At 45.5% G+C, this 18,214-nt stretch overlaps 1 protein-coding gene across 1 annotated transcript in view; it reads left to right on the top strand.

Moving 5' to 3' along the window:
* LDB3 (LIM domain binding 3) overlaps nucleotides 1-15,771 on the top strand; it is a 57,472-nt gene extending 41,701 nt beyond the window's left edge. Inside the window, exons 11-15 of the mRNA XM_061196670.1 lie at nucleotides 2,439-2,853; nucleotides 4,044-4,224; nucleotides 4,840-4,960; nucleotides 9,655-9,770; nucleotides 15,122-15,771. Of these exons, the coding sequence (XP_061052653.1) occupies nucleotides 2,439-2,853; nucleotides 4,044-4,224; nucleotides 4,840-4,960; nucleotides 9,655-9,770; nucleotides 15,122-15,211 (923 nt within the window). The 3' untranslated portion in view covers nucleotides 15,212-15,771. The remainder of the gene's footprint in view (nucleotides 1-2,438; nucleotides 2,854-4,043; nucleotides 4,225-4,839; nucleotides 4,961-9,654; nucleotides 9,771-15,121) is intronic.
* Nucleotides 15,772-18,214: the final 2,443 nt, after the last annotated feature.

Below are 18,214 nucleotides of genomic sequence, written 5' to 3'. Positions count from 1 at the left end.
GGGCTTTCATTCTTAATCAGAGATCCCCCCCACTTTACAAAAAAAAAAAAAAGGAAATAAGATCTTGCACAGAACCCCATTATTCAGAGAGGGCTGAAGCTGCTCTAGCATTTTGAGACCCTCTGTTCCAGGCACTTGGGAGATATGCAAGCTTGTTAGGAAGGGAGACAACACCTCAAGTATGGGCTTCACAGGTTTACTAGTGCATGCAACATGTCACTCCAGTAGGTCCCCACCCTGTGAGGCAGGCAGGGATGTCATACCTACCACCACTGATGATTAGACTCAGTCCCAGGTTACTGACTTCAGGGGTGTCACATCTCCCACCGCCTACATCCCACAGTCTCCCTGGGCTGGGATCCCTCAGGTGACCATCAAGCTGTGAGATGAGCTGACAGTTCATCTGGACCATGAGACCCAGGAGTCACTCTCCTCACCATCTTCACTAACATTTAATGACACATACACAGTGCCAGGTACGAGGCTAAGCCTTTAGAGTTCTTATCTCCCATCATCCTCATAACAACCCTGTGAGATACTGAGAATTATTATAGCCATTTTTAGACGAGGAAATTTGGGCCTAGAGACGTTAAGGAACTTGCCCAAGGACACACAGCCAGGATGTTGTAGAGCTGGGACCTGAACCCAGGGCTCTTGATGACTGTGCTACATGCCAGACCATGCAGCCTCCTCCAGGTTGATAGGTACTCCTCCATAACATGGTGCACCCAAATCTTCTGGAGCTTGGACTCATGTTTTTTTACAGAGGCAGCTTGGGGTGATAGAAAGAATGGTTTTGGAAATTCACTCTGCCACTTACTAGCTCTGTCTGAGCCTCAGTGACCTCAACTGTAAAAGGGATTAACCCAGAGGACCTGTTATGTGCCTAGCCTACCCTCTTAGTAAGTGGGAAGAAGATTTCCTTATGGAGAAAGTTTTACCTTTGGAAGCCAGCGTCACTCCCAGGATGGCTGTAGGGCAGGGCTGGAGAGGGTTTTACCCCTTCTGCTTTCAATAACACAGGCCTGGTCCCTATCCATTCCCAACACGGGGGTTTCCATGTCACCCACCTCTGAAGGGCCAATCACCTGGGAGTAGAAGGTATGGGGTTGGAGCAGCAGGCCACAGGCCACCTAAGGTAATCTAGGGGAACCAGGTGGGGAGAAACCAAAGGCCAGGCCAGGAACTTTAGCCCTGAGAATGTCCTTCCTTTCCAGGCTGGAGCCTGATGGGGGCTGCCTCAGCATCTACCAGCACAGTCCATTCACCAGGCCAGACTCAGGAATGGGGAGGGAGGCTGCCCCGACACACTTCCTGGGGTAGGGGGAATGAGACCTCTTTCCAGAGGAACAGACTGTAAGCTGAGGTGAGGCTTCTGGAACCTCCCTCCCTAGGAGGGGAAGCTGGTGAGACCATGTGTGCCGGACACAGCTGGGTCTGCCCCGGCTGGCTTTGCAATGGGAGGCAGCAAAACTTAGAAACCTGGGTTTTGAGGGCCCAGGCCTCGGAGGGCTTTGGGTGAGCAGCTGCTATGCTCCTTTGTGTTGCCACCCTAAAAGAGTTTTCAGCTCTCAGTGGGCTGGAGGAGGGGGTTCTAGAAGCGGGGCAGTGCATTCTCATCCTGCACTCTGGCTTCCTTGGTAACCTCCACGCAGTTGCTCAGACATACTCTCAGTTTCCATCAAAGTGATGAGGGGGAGCATGTGTCCCCCAGAGGCAGCCACAGGCTGAGGGAGCAGCTACATCTAGGCTCTGTCACCCCAGCATCTCTGCCCAGCTTCCCTCCGAATGCTGCCTTCAAGACCCACCACCCAAATCAAACCAAAATGGAATTTCCCCCCAGTACAAATCAAGCCAAGCTGTTTTTCAAGAAAACGATTGTAGCTAAACCTGAAACCTGAACCTGAAAACCTAACTGTCCCGTCATCTGCTTTGTCCCAAAGGCTGGACTAGGTCCAGGTTCAGCACACGCTTGTGATTGAGGCATTTCAGATGTCAAATCACTGGTCAGAGTGCAAACAAAGGCATCTTCCAGTTAAGGCCAAGCTGACCCACTCCCACCCTCTTCCTGGCCCAGGGGATCCAGATATGAACCTGGCCGGCCACCCCTGCCCCCGTCCCTGTCTCCTGCAGGCCTCTGGCAGCCAAGGCCTGGCAGAGCCGCACCCCGCACAGCTGCAGATATTTATAGCCCTGTTCCTTCCCAGCCCTGTCCAAGCTCCCGAGGGCTCTGCTCTGACGGCTCTTTATCTCCCTTGGCTCTCTGCTGCAACTTCAAATCGAGGCCATCAAGAAGTTCAGGGATGCGTCTCCTGTAAAAACTGGAATTGTGCTGCTCTAATATTAAAGTTGTCTTTTCCAGTTCTCTGGCTGGGGGCGGGGGAAACTGGGAGAATGAATTCCTGACACATTTTTCTTTGGGTATTTTTGGCTTGCAGTGCCTGCATCTACCTACAGCCCATCCCCAGGGGCCAATTACAGTCCAACCCCCTACACCCCCTCCCCTGCCCCCGCCTACACCCCTTCCCCTGCCCCCGCCTACTCCCCCTCCCCAGCACCAGCCTATACCACCTCGCCAGCCCCAAGCTATAATCCTGCACCCTACAGCGGGGGCCCTGCGGAGTCTGCCAGCCGTCCCCCATGGGTGACAGACGACAGCTTCTCTCAGAAGTTTGCCCCTGGCAAGAGCACCACCACTGTCAGCAAGCAAGGCCTGCCCCGAGGGGCCCCTGCGTACAACCCGCCACCGGCTCCCCAGGTGTCCCCCCTTGCCAGGGGTACCGTCCAGAGGGCCGAGCGCTTCCCAGCCAGCAGCCGGACTCCGCTCTGTGGCCACTGCAACAACATCATCCGGTAAGGGCCAGCTGTGCCCCTGTGCTGGGGTGCTGGGACAAGAGGGGGACGGGAGGGCAGGTGTAGGGAGAAGGCTGCATGCAGGACAGCCTCAGGTCCCTCTGGCTTGCCATCTGGTCTGACCCTCTCTGAGCTTTAGCTTCCATACCTGTGTGATACCCACTTCCCTGGGGAGTTGGGAGGATTCCACGACGTGAGTGGGTGAAGCTCCCAGCATGGTGCCTGTGCCAGCACTGCCCCCGTGGGCTAAGGCTGGGTTCTGGGAATTGCAGGTCTGGATGGTAGATTTATTGGGCCTGTTGCAAGCTGGCTGACAGTGCTAGTTTTGACCCAGCTTTCCTTCCTTTCGAGGTGCTCCTGGGTCTGTCCACAGACAAGCCCGTGCTGCTCAGGGCTTTGGTGGGCATCTGTCACACTAAAGGGAAACAAGTCATTTCATGCTTAGAGGCCAAGGATCATGGGTGGTACTTGTTTGAATATAGTATGTTTGTAGTATGTGCATATGTGTGTGGGGGGTGAGCTTGTGTACATGAAAAATACACTTTTATTTTAAAATAAAGTATCATTAGAAAAAATATACTCATTAGAGAAGAATTAGAAAATTCAGAAAAGTAAAACTTAAAACATAAAGCGTTTCTTCAGTCCCACTGTCTGCCTACTAATCTGGAGCCAGGTTTGTGACCTGGGTCTACCATACTGGCCCTATAGCCTTGAACAACTTACTTAACATCCCTGTACCTCAGTTTCCTTATCTGAAAATGGGTATCATAATAGTACCTGCTTCATAGGATTGTTGTGAGAATTAAACACATTAATAAATGCAAATTTCTTCTTGAATGGTACCTGGCACAGAGTAAGCACTTAATAAATGCTAGCCATTAGCACCATCATCATTGCTCTTCTTACTACAATTATCAGTAGTAGTATCAACCTAATGGATACTCCATAATATACTTACCCAGTCCCCTGCTAGTGGATGTTCGAGTTGCTTCCCCATCTCTGTTTGTTGCAAGTGATGAAACAGCATCTTTTTGCATGGAGCTTTATCTGAATTTCCTGTTATTTCATTAGAACCGTCACAGAAGTCAGCGTTATAGGGTCAAAGTGTGAATATTGTTGAGCGTTTTGAAATATCTGGTCTTAAGCTTTGGGGGCTGCCTTAGAGGAGGTACTATTCTCTGCTTCCCCAGGGGCCCCTTTCTGGTAGCCATGGGCCGCTCCTGGCACCCAGAAGAGTTCAACTGTGCCTACTGCAAGACCTCCCTGGCAGATGTGTGCTTTGTGGAGGAGCAGAACAACGTTTACTGCGAGCGGTGTTATGAGCAGTTCTTTGCTCCGGTCTGTGCCAAGTGCAACACCAAAATCATGGGGGTAAGTGGGCCACATTCCTCTCCTCTGACCCTTGTCTCTTTTCCAACCAATCTTTCCTCCTCCACAAGGTTGTGGGGTCCTATTTGGAACCCAAGAAGTTGCTGTGCTAACAGAGCAAGAACAACTCCATTTCTATCCTAGAAGGGAGTTGGTTTGCCACCAATGAACTAGGGAGTAAATGAACTTGAAGCGAGAGATCCGTGGGCCACATCCCTGGCCACACAGCTTGAAGTGGTGGCAGAGCTTCTGCAAAGCAAGTTACTGCTTCATAGCCTGACCTCACCGTGCACCTGCATGTGGCTTTGACCCTCGATGCCCCTTTGGTAAAATGGGGGTAACACGTAGTACTTCCCTCCCAGGTTGGGTGGGAGGGTGAAGCATCACAGCTTATGGAAGCACACACAGAACCTGGCACCCAGCAAGTGCTGCATGAGTAGGAGCCTCTCCTCTGCCGCCCCTAGCCTTCCTCGGTGTGTCCAAGGCCCGCTTCCTGGGCTCTCCTGCCCTGCTCCCTGATGGGATGCTCCGGCAGTGACCGGGGCTGGTGTGGAAGTTAAGCCTGCCTTCTTCTCCCTCCTGGACCTTTCTGTCCTGAGCTGAGGCTCTTTTCCCCAGGAAGTGATGCATGCCTTGAGACAGACGTGGCACACCACCTGCTTTGTCTGTGCAGCCTGCAAGAAGCCCTTCGGGAACAGCCTCTTCCACATGGAAGATGGGGAGCCCTACTGTGAGAAAGGTAGGACCTCTGTGCTGTGGGGAGGCCCCACAGTCTGGGAGAAAGGGGTAGGAGTTCTCTTTCACACACATTCAATCTGTGCTGTTTTCCCTGCACCAAATATGTGGACCACAAGTCGGCATCTTGTGACCGCTTGGGAAACCTTTCAGATGATTTTGATTTGAAGACCACAAGGTCTAGTCTGAAAAGGCTTTGGCTCTGGCCTTTGTCCTAGGTTCTGTTCCAGGCTCTGTTTCAGGCTGGCTTTGTAACCCTGATTGAGTTACTAAACTTCTCTGAGCCTCACTCTCCCCATCTGTAAAAGGGGGAGATCAACATCTGCCTCCCAGAGTTGTGGTGAGGATTAAACCAAAGAAACTTCGGAACTCGTCAAGTACATGCAGGTCCCCTCCCAGCTCCTGTGATGTTTACCAGACTTTGATGTTCCTTCAGAGTCCAGCCAACTCCCTGTCTGAATTGGGAGTTTCTCTGTTCTCCCCATACACTATGTGTTATCTTATAACTTGGAGTCAATTATGGTAAATTCTGAAGACAAAGCCATCTGTTAGAGTTGGGCATCCTGGCTAACTAGCCATTCAGTCACTCACACATTCACACACTCATTTATTCATAGCCTGCCTCTTTCAGATAAGGATTTGAGGCAGGTTCCAACAAAGGTAACAAAAACATGAAAGTTAAGACAATAGAACTAGCAAATCAGCACCAAGTAGAAGAGGGAAAAGGAAACATGCTGATTATGAAGCGTAACAGAGCTGCACTGACTGGGTAGCAAATGTGAGAGCAAAAAGAGAAACACAGTAAGTTAGTTTACTTTAAAACCAGAAAGAAGAAAACATTCCAGTTCTTCAAGGGGAAAAGGAAAACAAAATAAAACTTTTTTTCCCCTGACAATAAATTATAAAAGAAACTTCTTGGGTTCTGAGGTACTGGTGAATTCTCTTTCCAGCTCTGAGGCTCACTGAATGACTTCAAGTAAGTCACTCAGTCATTCTGGCCTCAGAGTCCATATCGGTAAAAGGGAGAAGATAACACCTGTCTTTTCCCTTCTTGATGATTGGTAATTAATAAAAGTGCTGTGGTACCAATACAAATTGCTATTATTAGTCGACTAAAAGCATTATAACTTTCATAATGTGTGATAAGCCACAATTTATGCGTGAGGCTTGTGAAAGAATGATAGATTAACACTATTACCAGTGCTCCTCTCCCTAGCAACCCCCCCCCAAAAGATTTTCAAAAATGATGTTCTGATTAAGAAGACCCAGGAAAGGGGTGATCTACTGTTAAGAAAAGACAGCAAGGAAGCAGGTTTAGCCTCAGCCTTAGGCACACTGAGAGACCCTGACTGAATGCCTGCTGGGGCCACTTCCAGGCTGTGTGACCATGGACGAGATGCTTGCCCTTTCTGAGTCTCTCCTTCTTCACTTAACTGTCAGAGGCTGTTGTGAGGATTAACTGAGATAATGGGTGCACAGCTCTGTAATGGCTCTGGGAGACCCACAGCTCTCCAAGGAGCACAGTTTGAAACCACTTCCTTAGGCAATGGGAGTCACTGTGATGTTTTAAGTAAAGAAATAACACAATTTAATTTTTATTTTAGAAAGAGCATTAGAAATTTAATATGCTTGTTGAATGTGATAAAGGGTGATATTCTTATAAACAAAGTAAAGAAAGGAGAGCTAGATGAGCCAATAGTGAGGTAAAGTCAAGCCTGTTGGTTAACCTGCCCTAGAGATAAAATATCAGAGTCAGCCTGTCCCCGTACCATGGGACACTGTGTTTGGTTCTGACCTTGTCATTTTTTTTTAATTATCGTGGGGGAAAAAATACACGTGTAAAATTTACCATCCTAACCGTTTTTTTTTTTTTTTTTTGGCTTTTCACTTTTTATTTTATATTGGAGTATCGCCGATTAACAATGTTGTGATAGTTTCAGGTGCACAGCAAAGGGACTCAGCCATACATATACATGTATCCATCCTAACCATTTTTAAGTGTACAGTACAGTAGTGTTAAGTATATTCACACTGTTGATTGATCTGAAACAGATCTCCAGAATTTTTTCATCTTGCAAATATGAAGTTCTATACCAATTAAACAACTCCCCTTTTCCCCTCTCCCTCCAGTCCCAAAGAAAATTATAAAGACCTAATAGGAGAAATAAAGGAAGGAATACATAAATGAGCAACTAGATTATTTTCCTGGTGGGAAAGGCCCATGCACAAACTTTATTTAATACCAATTACATTCCCCTTTTGTAGAATAAATGAGGAAAATACCAGCTTTTTAAAAAAATGTATTAGGGGACTTCCCTGGCAGTCCAGTGGTTAAGACTCTGCGCTTCCAATGCAGGGGGCGTGGCTTCAATCCCTGGTTGGGGAACTAAGATCCCACAGGCCATGGGGTGCAGCCAATAAATAAATTAATTTAATTAATTTTTAAAAATGTACTAGGGTCACACCTGTGATACCAAATTCTAAAACAAAGTGGCAATTTTCCAGATAGTACAAAATCAAGTTTAAAACAAAAAAATTAATCAGTAGGCAGGACTAGACATTCCAGAAATAAATTTGAGCCATTGAAAGAGCTTAATCTGTGAAAAAACATAGGCTGCACAACAGGAGAAGGAATCACTATTTAACAAGATTTTTTGAAACATATCTTTGTTTGTTCACTCATCATTTATCCATCAAATGTGTGCCAGTTCCTGTGAAGGGCACTAAGCATAGAGCAGAGGCCTCTGCCCTGAAAAACCTTAAGCAGACCCATCAGTGTCTGATATGCTGGCACATAAATGGACAGTTAAGAGATAATGAATAGATAGATGGATGAATGAATGAATGGGGAGGGAGAGAAGCCCAGGAAAAGCCCTCAGGAATGCTGTCTCATCTCTCTTGGGTGAGATGGGGATGAGGTCTTCCCAGAAGGACGGCAGCCCAAAGGATTGCAGAGATTCAGGTAGATGAAGTGGGAAGGGTTTTCCAAGCCCAGGACCCAGTTCATACAGTGGCATGAAGATGGAGGAGAGAATCCAGGACATCTGGAGACCAACTGGGCAGAATGAGAGAGTATTCAGAAGTGGGGTGCAGGGCTTGCCCTCGAGTGGAGATGGGTTAGCCTATAGCCCTGCTTCTCACCCCACACTAGTAAGTTCCTACAGAGCACAGAGTGAACCATAAACCTGCCATAATTCTCTAAAGGAAGCAGAATGATGTTTTCCTAGCTCTGGTGAGGCAATAGATTTTTGCCCACTGAAGAAATGAAGTATTTTGTCAGAAACAAGATTGATGGACTGTGATGTATAGAAGAGCATTTGCATGACAAACTATAATTAAACCCCAAAGGGGAAACCATACATTGGAAAAAATATGCAAGAGATATAGCTTATCTAAATAGGTCCATGGCAAATAGATAACTGAATAACAGCCCCATGAGTTAGGTAGTATAGTTATTCCCATTATATAGATGAGAAAGTTGAGGCACTGAGAAGTTAGGTGACTTGTCCCAGATTTTAACAATTCCTGGATAGAGATGGGATTTGAGCCCAGGTCTTTCTTTCTTCAGAACCTAAGTTCATAGCCCCCACTGCACGTTGACTCTCAGCAGGTGGTCTGAGACAGTGACTAGGCATACTGTCCACAAATCTGAGCAGAAAACCTCTGTAAGAAAAAGCCAGCTGTGGCAGAGCTGTGGAGAGACAAGTACACTTCTAGGGTAATGAAGGCTTTGTAAAAGGCATCAAGATTCTTCTAGAAGAATCTGGGAGAGTTCTACAGTGAGTGCAATGGGAGTGCTGCCCACTACCAGGCCCGGACAACTGGGGCTGAGAAGCACAGGCCTGGCCCGCTGTCCCACCTGTGTGGCTCTGGCTAGGCCCTTCACCTCTTCCAGCCTCATCCGCAAAACAAAACAAAAACAATTTCGCCAAGATTAAGTTTATTCATTAATTTATTGATTCAGTGATTCATCCATTCACTCATTCATTTGACATATGTGTTGGGTACTGACTTGTGTGCCAGGCACTGTGCTGGGAGTACAAAGAAAACTAATACATAGACCTTGACATTGAGATACTAGCAAATAATACAATCTCTGTGAGGATGCTTGGTAAACTGTAAAGCGTCATGTAAATAGTATTTGGTATTATTATCTCTTCGGCTGGGGGAGGGGAACATGTCCCAACAAAGTAGCTCAGGTATTGTTTCTAGTAGTGAAAATTTATTATCAACACAGATGCCCAATGACAGAAGAATGACCAAGCCAAGAACATGCTATAACTCTAAAAAATGTTAAAGGCTCTCACTCTTCCAAAATAAGCAGAGCTGCTGGGAAATAGGGTTTTTTTTTTTCTTTTTTGGGATTGGTCTGTTTGGACCATAAGAGGTGACAGAGAAGAGGAGAAAATCACCCTGCAGAAAGTTAATGACAGTTCCAGAAAGTGTTTGCAGATCAAACCAGCACAGGGTGGTGACTAAGCCTGAATCTGCACCACACCAGTGCAAATTATTGGAAAAGGAAAAAACCAATCATGTAACTGAGTATTCTGTCTGCAAGATGACAAGTAACCAATCAGGTTTCATCCACTGCCCCCAGCCCAGTGATTTGGGGGGTTGTTCTGGCATTGGGTCGATGTGGCTGGGACACTCCTCCCAGCCTGCCTGGATGCCTGGTCCTTACTCTGCCTTTCATTTCAGACTACATCAATCTGTTCAGCACCAAGTGTCACGGTTGTGATTTCCCCGTGGAGGCCGGTGACAAGTTTATCGAAGCCCTGGGGCATACCTGGCACGACACCTGCTTCATTTGCGCAGTATGTTATTTGCTTGGGGTTCTGACTTTCTGAGAAGAGGCAGGAGGGACAAAGTAGGGCCAGATGACCAACCCTTTACATCCCTTTCAACTCTGGCATTCTAATATTCTGTCATTTTTAAAAACCGGCAAATACCATGATGCCTTGATATGTCACAGCTGAGCAAAGTTTTATTACTAATAATGATTTATTAACCAATATGGCTTTGTTACTCTCCACTTCATTAAGGACAGAAGAGTGTCTTAGGATCTGGCAAACTAGCAGCTTTCCTCCGCAGCGATGCTCTCAATAGGTGGGAGGAGTGAATGATGTTGGGATTTAATAGGGGCAGGTGGCTTCCCATGGTTATAGGTCGTTTAAGATATGATGATGTGATTCAGGGTTTTCCTCCAAATTTTCACCACGAACACTAGATTGGAGCTTATTGACTAATCCTATGAAAAGCTGAGATAAGTTTGCTTTTGACTGAACCTTTAGAAAGCAGGACTGAGTATCATTTCATTTTCCTAAATGGTCCTGTTCTCGATATATAGTTGCCAGGAGATAAGCCCTAGATTAAATATTACCCATGTGCAGTTTATTTCTGCTGAACCGCCAGGTCATTTTTACCATGAGATTGACGTTCTCCTTCCAAGGGCTTTGGGTTGGGGAAGGGACAGGGCAATGAGCCTGCCGACATTTAGAGTCTGCATTAGAGTTAGAAAATAGTCGTCCCTGATAAAGCCCAGTAATGTGAGTCTATAATTGACTAAACTTTATTTGGGAAAATCAATGTACTACTACTGCTATTTTTTTTTTTTTTTTACCAGAGCTGCTCAAGGTAAATTTTGGGAATGTGTGAAATGTCTACATAGTTTAAACTTGAACAATTATTATAGACTTATGACATAGGACAACCCTAGTCATAAAGTTTACTGCAATTCACTTCAGCTTTTATACTTCATTTCTATATCCCCTCCCATCTGTGGGGTGCATTGTATTCACTCCGTATATTAGTTTGCTAGGGCTGCCGTAACAAAGTACCACAAATGAATAACTTAAACAACAGAAGCTTACTCTCTCACAGTTCTGGGGGCTAGAAGTCCAAATTCAAGGTGTCAGCAGGGACCTGCTCTCTCTCCTAGCTGCTGGTGGTTGCCAGCCATGCTTGGTGTTTCTTGAATTGTAGCTGCATAACTGCAATCTCTGCCTCCATTGTCACAAGGCTGCCTTCCCTCTGTGTGTCTGTGTCTTCACATGACAGTCTCCTCTGCGCAGGTATCTGTCTCTGTGTCTCTTCCCTTCTTATAAGGACACTAATCATATTGGATTAAGGGCCCACCGTACTCCATATGACGTCATCTTAACCTCAGTCTTACTTAAGTCTGCAAAGACCCTATTTCCAAATAAGGTCACTGCTATGTCCCTGTACTGGATAGGCTGGAGGTACTCGGGGTTGGGACTTTAACATGTAAATTTAGGGCGGCACAGTTCAATCCATAACACTTTTTCCAGCCCTTTGAACAGATTCTCTAATTGCCTTTTAGGGTCCTTTAACTATATCAGGACCTCCCCTCCAAAAAGGGACAACAATATAAATATACCGGCTTTGGGGCTGTCCCCTGAAGAGCCACAGCTCAGCGAGGCACCATACAGGGCTTTCTGACCCTTACCTTCAAGCCATGGCTTGTCTGATCCTAAGATGCTGCCTGCAAATCTGGTTACCCAACTTCTAGAAAGATCTAAGAGACTTGGAGGAGGTCCAGGGAAGACAGAGGCGTAGAAGGCCTGTTCTCCAAAGGCAGGCTGATGAGAGTTCTGTGTCACATGGAGAGGGAATCACGCAAAGGTGAGCATGGGTCTGCTCCCTCAAGCTTGCCATGTTTGGCTGAGTCATGATGGCACAAGTCCCAGAGAGAGACAAGAAGAAGCGGTAAAGCCTGGGGTTGTTCAGGCTGAGATTACAGATAAGTTCCAGTCAGGTGTGAAAGACCCACAGCACTGCCCAGAGGGTCTGCCCAAAGAAACCAGTCAGATCCCGTCCTCTGGAGAATCAGCACAGAGAATTGTTACGCCTTCCCCCAAACTAGCCCTGCGTAGCACTCACTGCCCCATGAAACTATATCAAAGTGGAACATGGTTTAATTTTTGGAAAGCAACATTTTGACTGGAAAACTTTCAGGGTTTTTTTTTCCTTTGGTCCTTTTTCCATCACTTTGTATTTCCAAATCACTTTTAATGAGCATGTATTTTCCTGTAACTTAAAAAAAAAAAAAAAAAACTAGTAAGAAAGGAAGATCAGGACTAGCTCTTCCAGCTGACATGCTGTTTTCCCATCAGTTAGATCTCAGGGGAGCACATACTTCAGACTAATTCAGTTGAGTTTTGGGAATACAGAAGTGTCCCAGAACAAGTCTCTACCTTCAAGGAATTTAGAATCTTGAAAGGAAAACAAAGCTGACATATATGAACAATTAATGAACAGAACAAGACAACATCTCTAAAGTCCCAAGCATACAAAATGAAGGCTGAGAAGGACAGTGTGGGTCAGGGTGAGGGTTTACCTCCTGTCTGGCTTTGGCACTTGAGTTCTAATGGAAAGGATGTGAGTCCTACCTTAGTTGGGGAAAGATGTCTTACTGGCCCTTCTTCTCCTTTAAGTCTAGTTGGTATCTAGTTGGTGTGGGTACCAGGAAAGGATGTGCTGTGGTGTAACTTTTGTGGGCAGTCGAGGGGCCTCTGCAGCTGGCCTGTTTCATCGCCTTCCACTCTGTCGTCAGCACTCTATGGCCACCACTCCTTCCCAGCCAGGCCCTGCTGCCACTTGACCACAGAGCCTGGGGGTTGGACCATCCCTGCTGTGCCGCTGTGCTGGGTAGGTTGGAGGCCTCCTCCACCATGGAGCCCCCTTGCATCCCACCTGCAGGCTCCTGGCCCAAGGCACTGAGTACGACCTCTCTATGACAGTTCTTGCCCTCAGTCTCATCTTATCAGTGAGCCACCTCTGAGGCTCTGGCCTTTCCTCACTCCTTGGTCTTCAGTCTCCCAACACCCTCTCCAGCCTGACTCATCCAGAGTTTTCACAAGCAACCAGCACTGTCTCAGACCAGGCAGGGTCTCCTGGCCAGAGCCCCGGATGTTGACCAGCAGCTCCTTGCCAACTCATTCCAGAGCTGCCTTTCTGTCTCTCCCAAAACCCATCCTCACCAGTTGGATCTTGGGTGCCACCATCTTAGACTTGTCTCCAAGTTGTCACCACAGCTTGAGGCCACCACAGGAGCCTGGTTACACTCAACATCACTGCATCTACCTGGGATGTTTTGAGACACTTTCTCAGGTCATTGGCTTCCAGAGCCCATTGGCAGCCCTGTGTGATCTCAGGTATAACATCCTCAACTGGGCCATCAGGACCTCACACTTGGGACCACCATGATGCCACTTTTCTTTCCAGCTTTCTTGGAGCAGACACATGCTCAGTGACCCAAGCTCATCTTGGAAGGGTGATTTCTGTATCCTCATGCCTACCTGTACCTGGGAATTCCACCTGCACTTCTTCTCATGTCAATGTCCTGGATGTGGTCCCCAATTCTGCTCCCCATTAGGGATCTTCAGTGCCCTCTCTGAGGCTAGGGCCTGTCCCAGCCTATGTGACTTCCCAGCTGACTGGCAATTGGCAGATTGCCCACCCAGGACCAGACCTCATACTGGTAGTCCAGCAAGCTTAGTGAACTACCTCTATACAAGTCTGTAAACCCAGAACAATTTCAAGTAAACATAGCCCCTCTCTGCTATGAGGTGTGGGGAGAATGAGCTTAGAACTGGAGTCTCGCAGACCTGAATATGGATGCCCAGGTTCTACAACTTACTAGGTCTGTGACTTGAGCAAGACACTTGGGCTCTTTGAGCCTCAGCTTTCAATTGTGAAATGGGGAACAGTCATACCTATCCCATAAAGTTTTTGTGGGAATTAAATGAGACCATGTAGGGACCTCCCTGGCGGCGCAGTGGTTAATAATCCACCTGCCAATGCAAGGTACACAGGTTCGATCCCTGGTCTGGGAAGATCCCACATGCTGTGGCATGACTGGACCTGTGTGCCACAACTACTGAACCTGTGCTATAGAACCCGCTTGCCACAACTGCTGAGCCCGCATGCTACAACTACAGAAGCTCGTGCACCTAGAGCCCGTGCTCTGCAACAAAAAGAAGCCACTGCAATGAGAAGCCCGTGCACCACAACGAAGAGTAGCCCCTGCTCACTGCAACTAGAGAAAGCCCGCATGCAGCAACGAAGACCCAACACAGTCAAAAATAAAATAAAATAAGATTAAAAAAAAAAATGAGACCATGTATACAGAGTGTCTGGCATCGTACTTGACCCGCAGTAGTCTCAACAAATATTACTGATCTCCCTTCTTTTTGTTTAATCAGCATCTTCAAACTGCACTCATATGTTGTCATCATGGGGATATATAATTTTGCCTCTTTTTTTTTCCACTCAGTATTTTCCTGCATACACTTTGCCATATTTGATTTATTTTTTCGTGGTGGCCTGTCATTGGAAAAATACACCATAAAAATTAACTTAATCATCTCCCCATTGAGAGAAATATTAGTAGTTTTTCAGTTTGTAGTTGAGCATGTGTTGCTTTCCTGTTCTGTGCAATAGATGCTGCAAGATGAAATTCTCCAGAGTGGTGTTACTGGGGTACAGGGCAGACACATTTTCATGGCTTCTCTTCAGTGTTGCCACATCCCCTGCAGAAGGCTGGGCTGATTCATGTGTCCCTAGCAGTGACAAGTAGGCCTGATCCCCTTTTGGCATTGCTGACTTTTGACTGATTACTTTTTTTTTTTCATTTTCTGGCTCCAGTCATATAAGGTTAAAGGTGACAAGCTATTGAGGCTTTTTGTTTTATTTATTTTGCTAGATTAACAGGTGTCTAGTGATATCTCATGGAGATTTTAATTAATTTTTCCTTTAATTATTAGTGAGGATCATTTTTCTGACATTTTATATTTCTTTAGGTGTTAATCACTTCTGTGGATATTGACTTATGAATTTGTATTGGTTCCTTATAAATTTTGGATAGCATCAGTTGATCACCTTATTGTGTATATGTTCCGTATTCCATTAATTTAATTTAAGTTAACTTGAGTTTATTCCATGTTCCTCTTTGGAAGTCTTGACTTTTAGATAGCTCAACGCATCTACACTGCTTTAGCTGTCAAGCACTTGTGGTAGGGAGAAGCAGGCTGTTGCCTTTTCTCCCGTCTGCCTGTGACAGCACTTTGTCTTAAAGGGGTGGCTGAAATCTTTTGTGTCCCCCTGCCTCATGGGCTGTCTCATGTCTATCTGTTCTCTGTCCCAGGTCTGCCACGTGAATCTGGAGGGGCAGCCATTCTACTCCAAGAAGGACAAACCCTTGTGCAAGAAGCATGCACACGCCATCAACGTGTAGGGAGCCCAGGGCGTCTGCTGGCAACGAAGGATTCAAAGAGGCTGATGTTTCTTTTTGGGGGGAAAAGAGAGAAGACAGGAAGTGACTGAGCCCTTTTGAAGTATAATTTTAGTCCTTTCTTCTGCACACAGATTGTGTATTTGCATAGTTCAGACTAGAAGCCAAATGAAGATTCCTGAACCAAGCTAGTAATTAATCCAAGACTGGAATTGTACTTCAAACATTGAGGACAGAATTCCAAGAACTCAAAAGTGAAAAGAAAAAGTAACTTTCCCCACGCGATACACTTCCCTGAGGTCACCAGAGCAAGGACAGAGCTCAGGGCAGTTATGGAGAATCTGAAGCATTCTGCGGAGTTCTTTAGAGCTCCTCCAGCAAACAAAATGAAGTGCCAAACAGTCCTCGCTGCAGGGTATTTTTAGAGCCATAGCTGAGCGCTTGTTAGCTAAGACCGATTGGGCTTTCCTCACCAAAAAAGGAAGTGTTATTCCATTACTCGCATCATGGAGCTACCTCTGCGCATCAGACTTCAGACCTTGCACAGGCTTGAACATTCTCAAGGGAGCCCAGACATCGGAGGGATGTCTTCTGGGAGCCTCTGGGCAATCGACAGGGCTTCAGGAAAGGGTCAGGCTCACACCACAGACAGCTGAAGAAAGAAGGGCTCTTCAGCCACCCTCTTTCAGTCTGAAATATCCAATGTCCCCAGAAAGCTTAGCTTCTTTTTGAGTTGTGGTGGGAAGGTGGAATTGGGTTTTTCCAGTTTTGCTTTGCTGTTTGTGAGAGGAGATTTTAAAACGACTCTGGGCTGTGTTTGGCCTCTGTTTGGCTTTACGAGGTTCATTAGCATGAACGTCTAGTCTTGTGCATGTGTTTCATTCCCAATACTATGACTGCTCACGGCTGAAGTCTTCCTCAGCACCCCTTCCCCCAACAGGCTTAGTGACCTGTGGAAAAGAAGAGAGAGACAGTGTCTGAAACAGGATGGCAGAAGAGGCTGAGAACATGCCCAAACTCTGGGTGGGGAAGAGGAACCTTCCTTTCTGCCAACCTCAGTAAGAACGCACGAGCTGGCAGGACCTCCCACTTCAGAGCTGCTCCATCCTTCTTGTATCTTCCTTTAAATGCAGTACACTGATTATATACAATTGTGTTGACTGCTGGAAGGGAAAGATGGTATATGATATATACACGTTTGCCATTTTGGCCAATATTTTGAAAAAGTATGAGCTGAGTTGATCTAGCAATTATTTAAGCATTTATTGAAATAGACTTGGGTCTTCAAACTTCCTTACAGTATTAGTGATAGTTTGAGTTAAGTAAGCATTTTAAAGCTGTTTTGTGATAAAGAGAGAAGCTTAGTTTTTGAGGTTGGAAGTGGTATAGTCTCTTTCCCTTTTAGGAAGCGCTGTTATTATGCTCATTGAACATGGCCATGAAGCAGGTGGTTTGAGTGGATGTTTCTCACTTGAGCACAATATTTAGGCTCTCTTCCAAATCACTGCTACTCTTTCCTCACTCCTGTTTTGGATTTTCTCTTTGCATGTTTGAAATGTTTTATGAGAATGCATTAGAATACTTCTTCTTCTGAGAACTGAGGCTTCCAGGGGACTGCCTTTTTACCTGAGGGAGAAGGAAGCAGCTAGATGTGTCTCTAACAAAAGGCCCGAGGTTTTTTTTCCAAGGGTGAAGTCACCAACATCCCCCAGGGAGCACCAGGAGGGACATAAACGTGCTCCTACCACAGGACCCTTCTTTACTTCTGGTGCAGGGAAAAAGTCATAAAACACCAGGCAGAGTAAAATCTGCAGGGAGTGCCTGGAGATTTTTCAAGAGTTGCAAACAAGCATTCTGTTATTTTTGGAAAGTTCAAATACACAGGAACAAGGAGGTTGCTGACTGTACAGAAAGGCTCTAGGCAGGTTTTCTCTTAAAAAACAAAAAAAAAACAAACAAAAAACCCCCACAACTTTTAAATTATCAGGGACTGGTCTCAAGGAAAGGGAAAAATTTTCCCTAGAGTTGTTTCCAAAAATATCGTTTAAAAGATTTTACACATACACACACACAAGTGTGCCCATTGAAACGTGTATGATCATTAAAAAGTAAAGTAAAATCTCAAAGGAGAACTTCATCATAGTCATTTACTGAATCGGTTTTTCTGCATTTCAGAGCTAGTGTAGATTCTGAGGGACTCTTTTATTTACCAAAACACAAAATCAATAACAGCAACAAACATTTTAAAGGTAGCAGGAAAAGGAGGTAGTTCTGAATATGGTTCCCTCGATGTTTGTAAGTTTGGCGTAGTGTTGGGTTAAGGTTGTGTCTATTTCAAGTTAACATTGTGGATGTCCTACAACACCAAACACAATTTTTAATAGTTCATGGTGGGGAGTACACTTTGGATCTACAGTTCTTGTCTCCTCATTGTTGACATTTATTTAACATTTATAAACATTAACTTTTTGCAACTGAGTGACTTATGTCTGCAGTGTTTGTGTTAGGAATCTAGCTTTTATAATGCTAACTTTTCAACCCAAGTACTCTTGCTTTGGGATATTTTTTAAAAATTTTAACATTTCAGAAGTGGAATATAGTGTGTTAGAAGTGTGCGCAAAAATATTTTGCATGTTTTTTTTTTTTTTTTGGCCTGTGTGAATTCTTTTTAGCAAAATAAAACCCTAAAACGGATGTGCAAATACAGATTTTTCTGTGTAAAGTTTCTTCATGTGACAACCAAAAGTAGGTTATTTCTATATGGCCGCAAATAAAAGTTTGAGACAAAACAAAATGCCCTAAGGAGAAGAAACATATAACTCACTTGCTCTTTTGGCTATGTGGCCCAACAGCAGTTTAATCGTCTTGTTTAAACAGACAAGGATATGCAGGTAATACAAATGTTTTGCATACAAAATGAATTTACCAAGTAATTAATAACCTGAAGACCAGGCTTGGCCTTTTCCTTTTGGAAAGATTGATTTATTTAGCTACTTTAGATTTATT

Source organism: Eubalaena glacialis, chromosome 1, assembly GCF_028564815.1.
Source record: "Eubalaena glacialis isolate mEubGla1 chromosome 1, mEubGla1.1.hap2.+ XY, whole genome shotgun sequence".
In the NCBI taxonomy this organism is placed as follows: Eukaryota; Metazoa; Chordata; class Mammalia; order Artiodactyla; family Balaenidae; genus Eubalaena; species Eubalaena glacialis.
The sequence above is the reverse complement of the archived record's forward strand: the minus strand, read 5'-3'. Positions and strand labels throughout refer to the sequence as shown.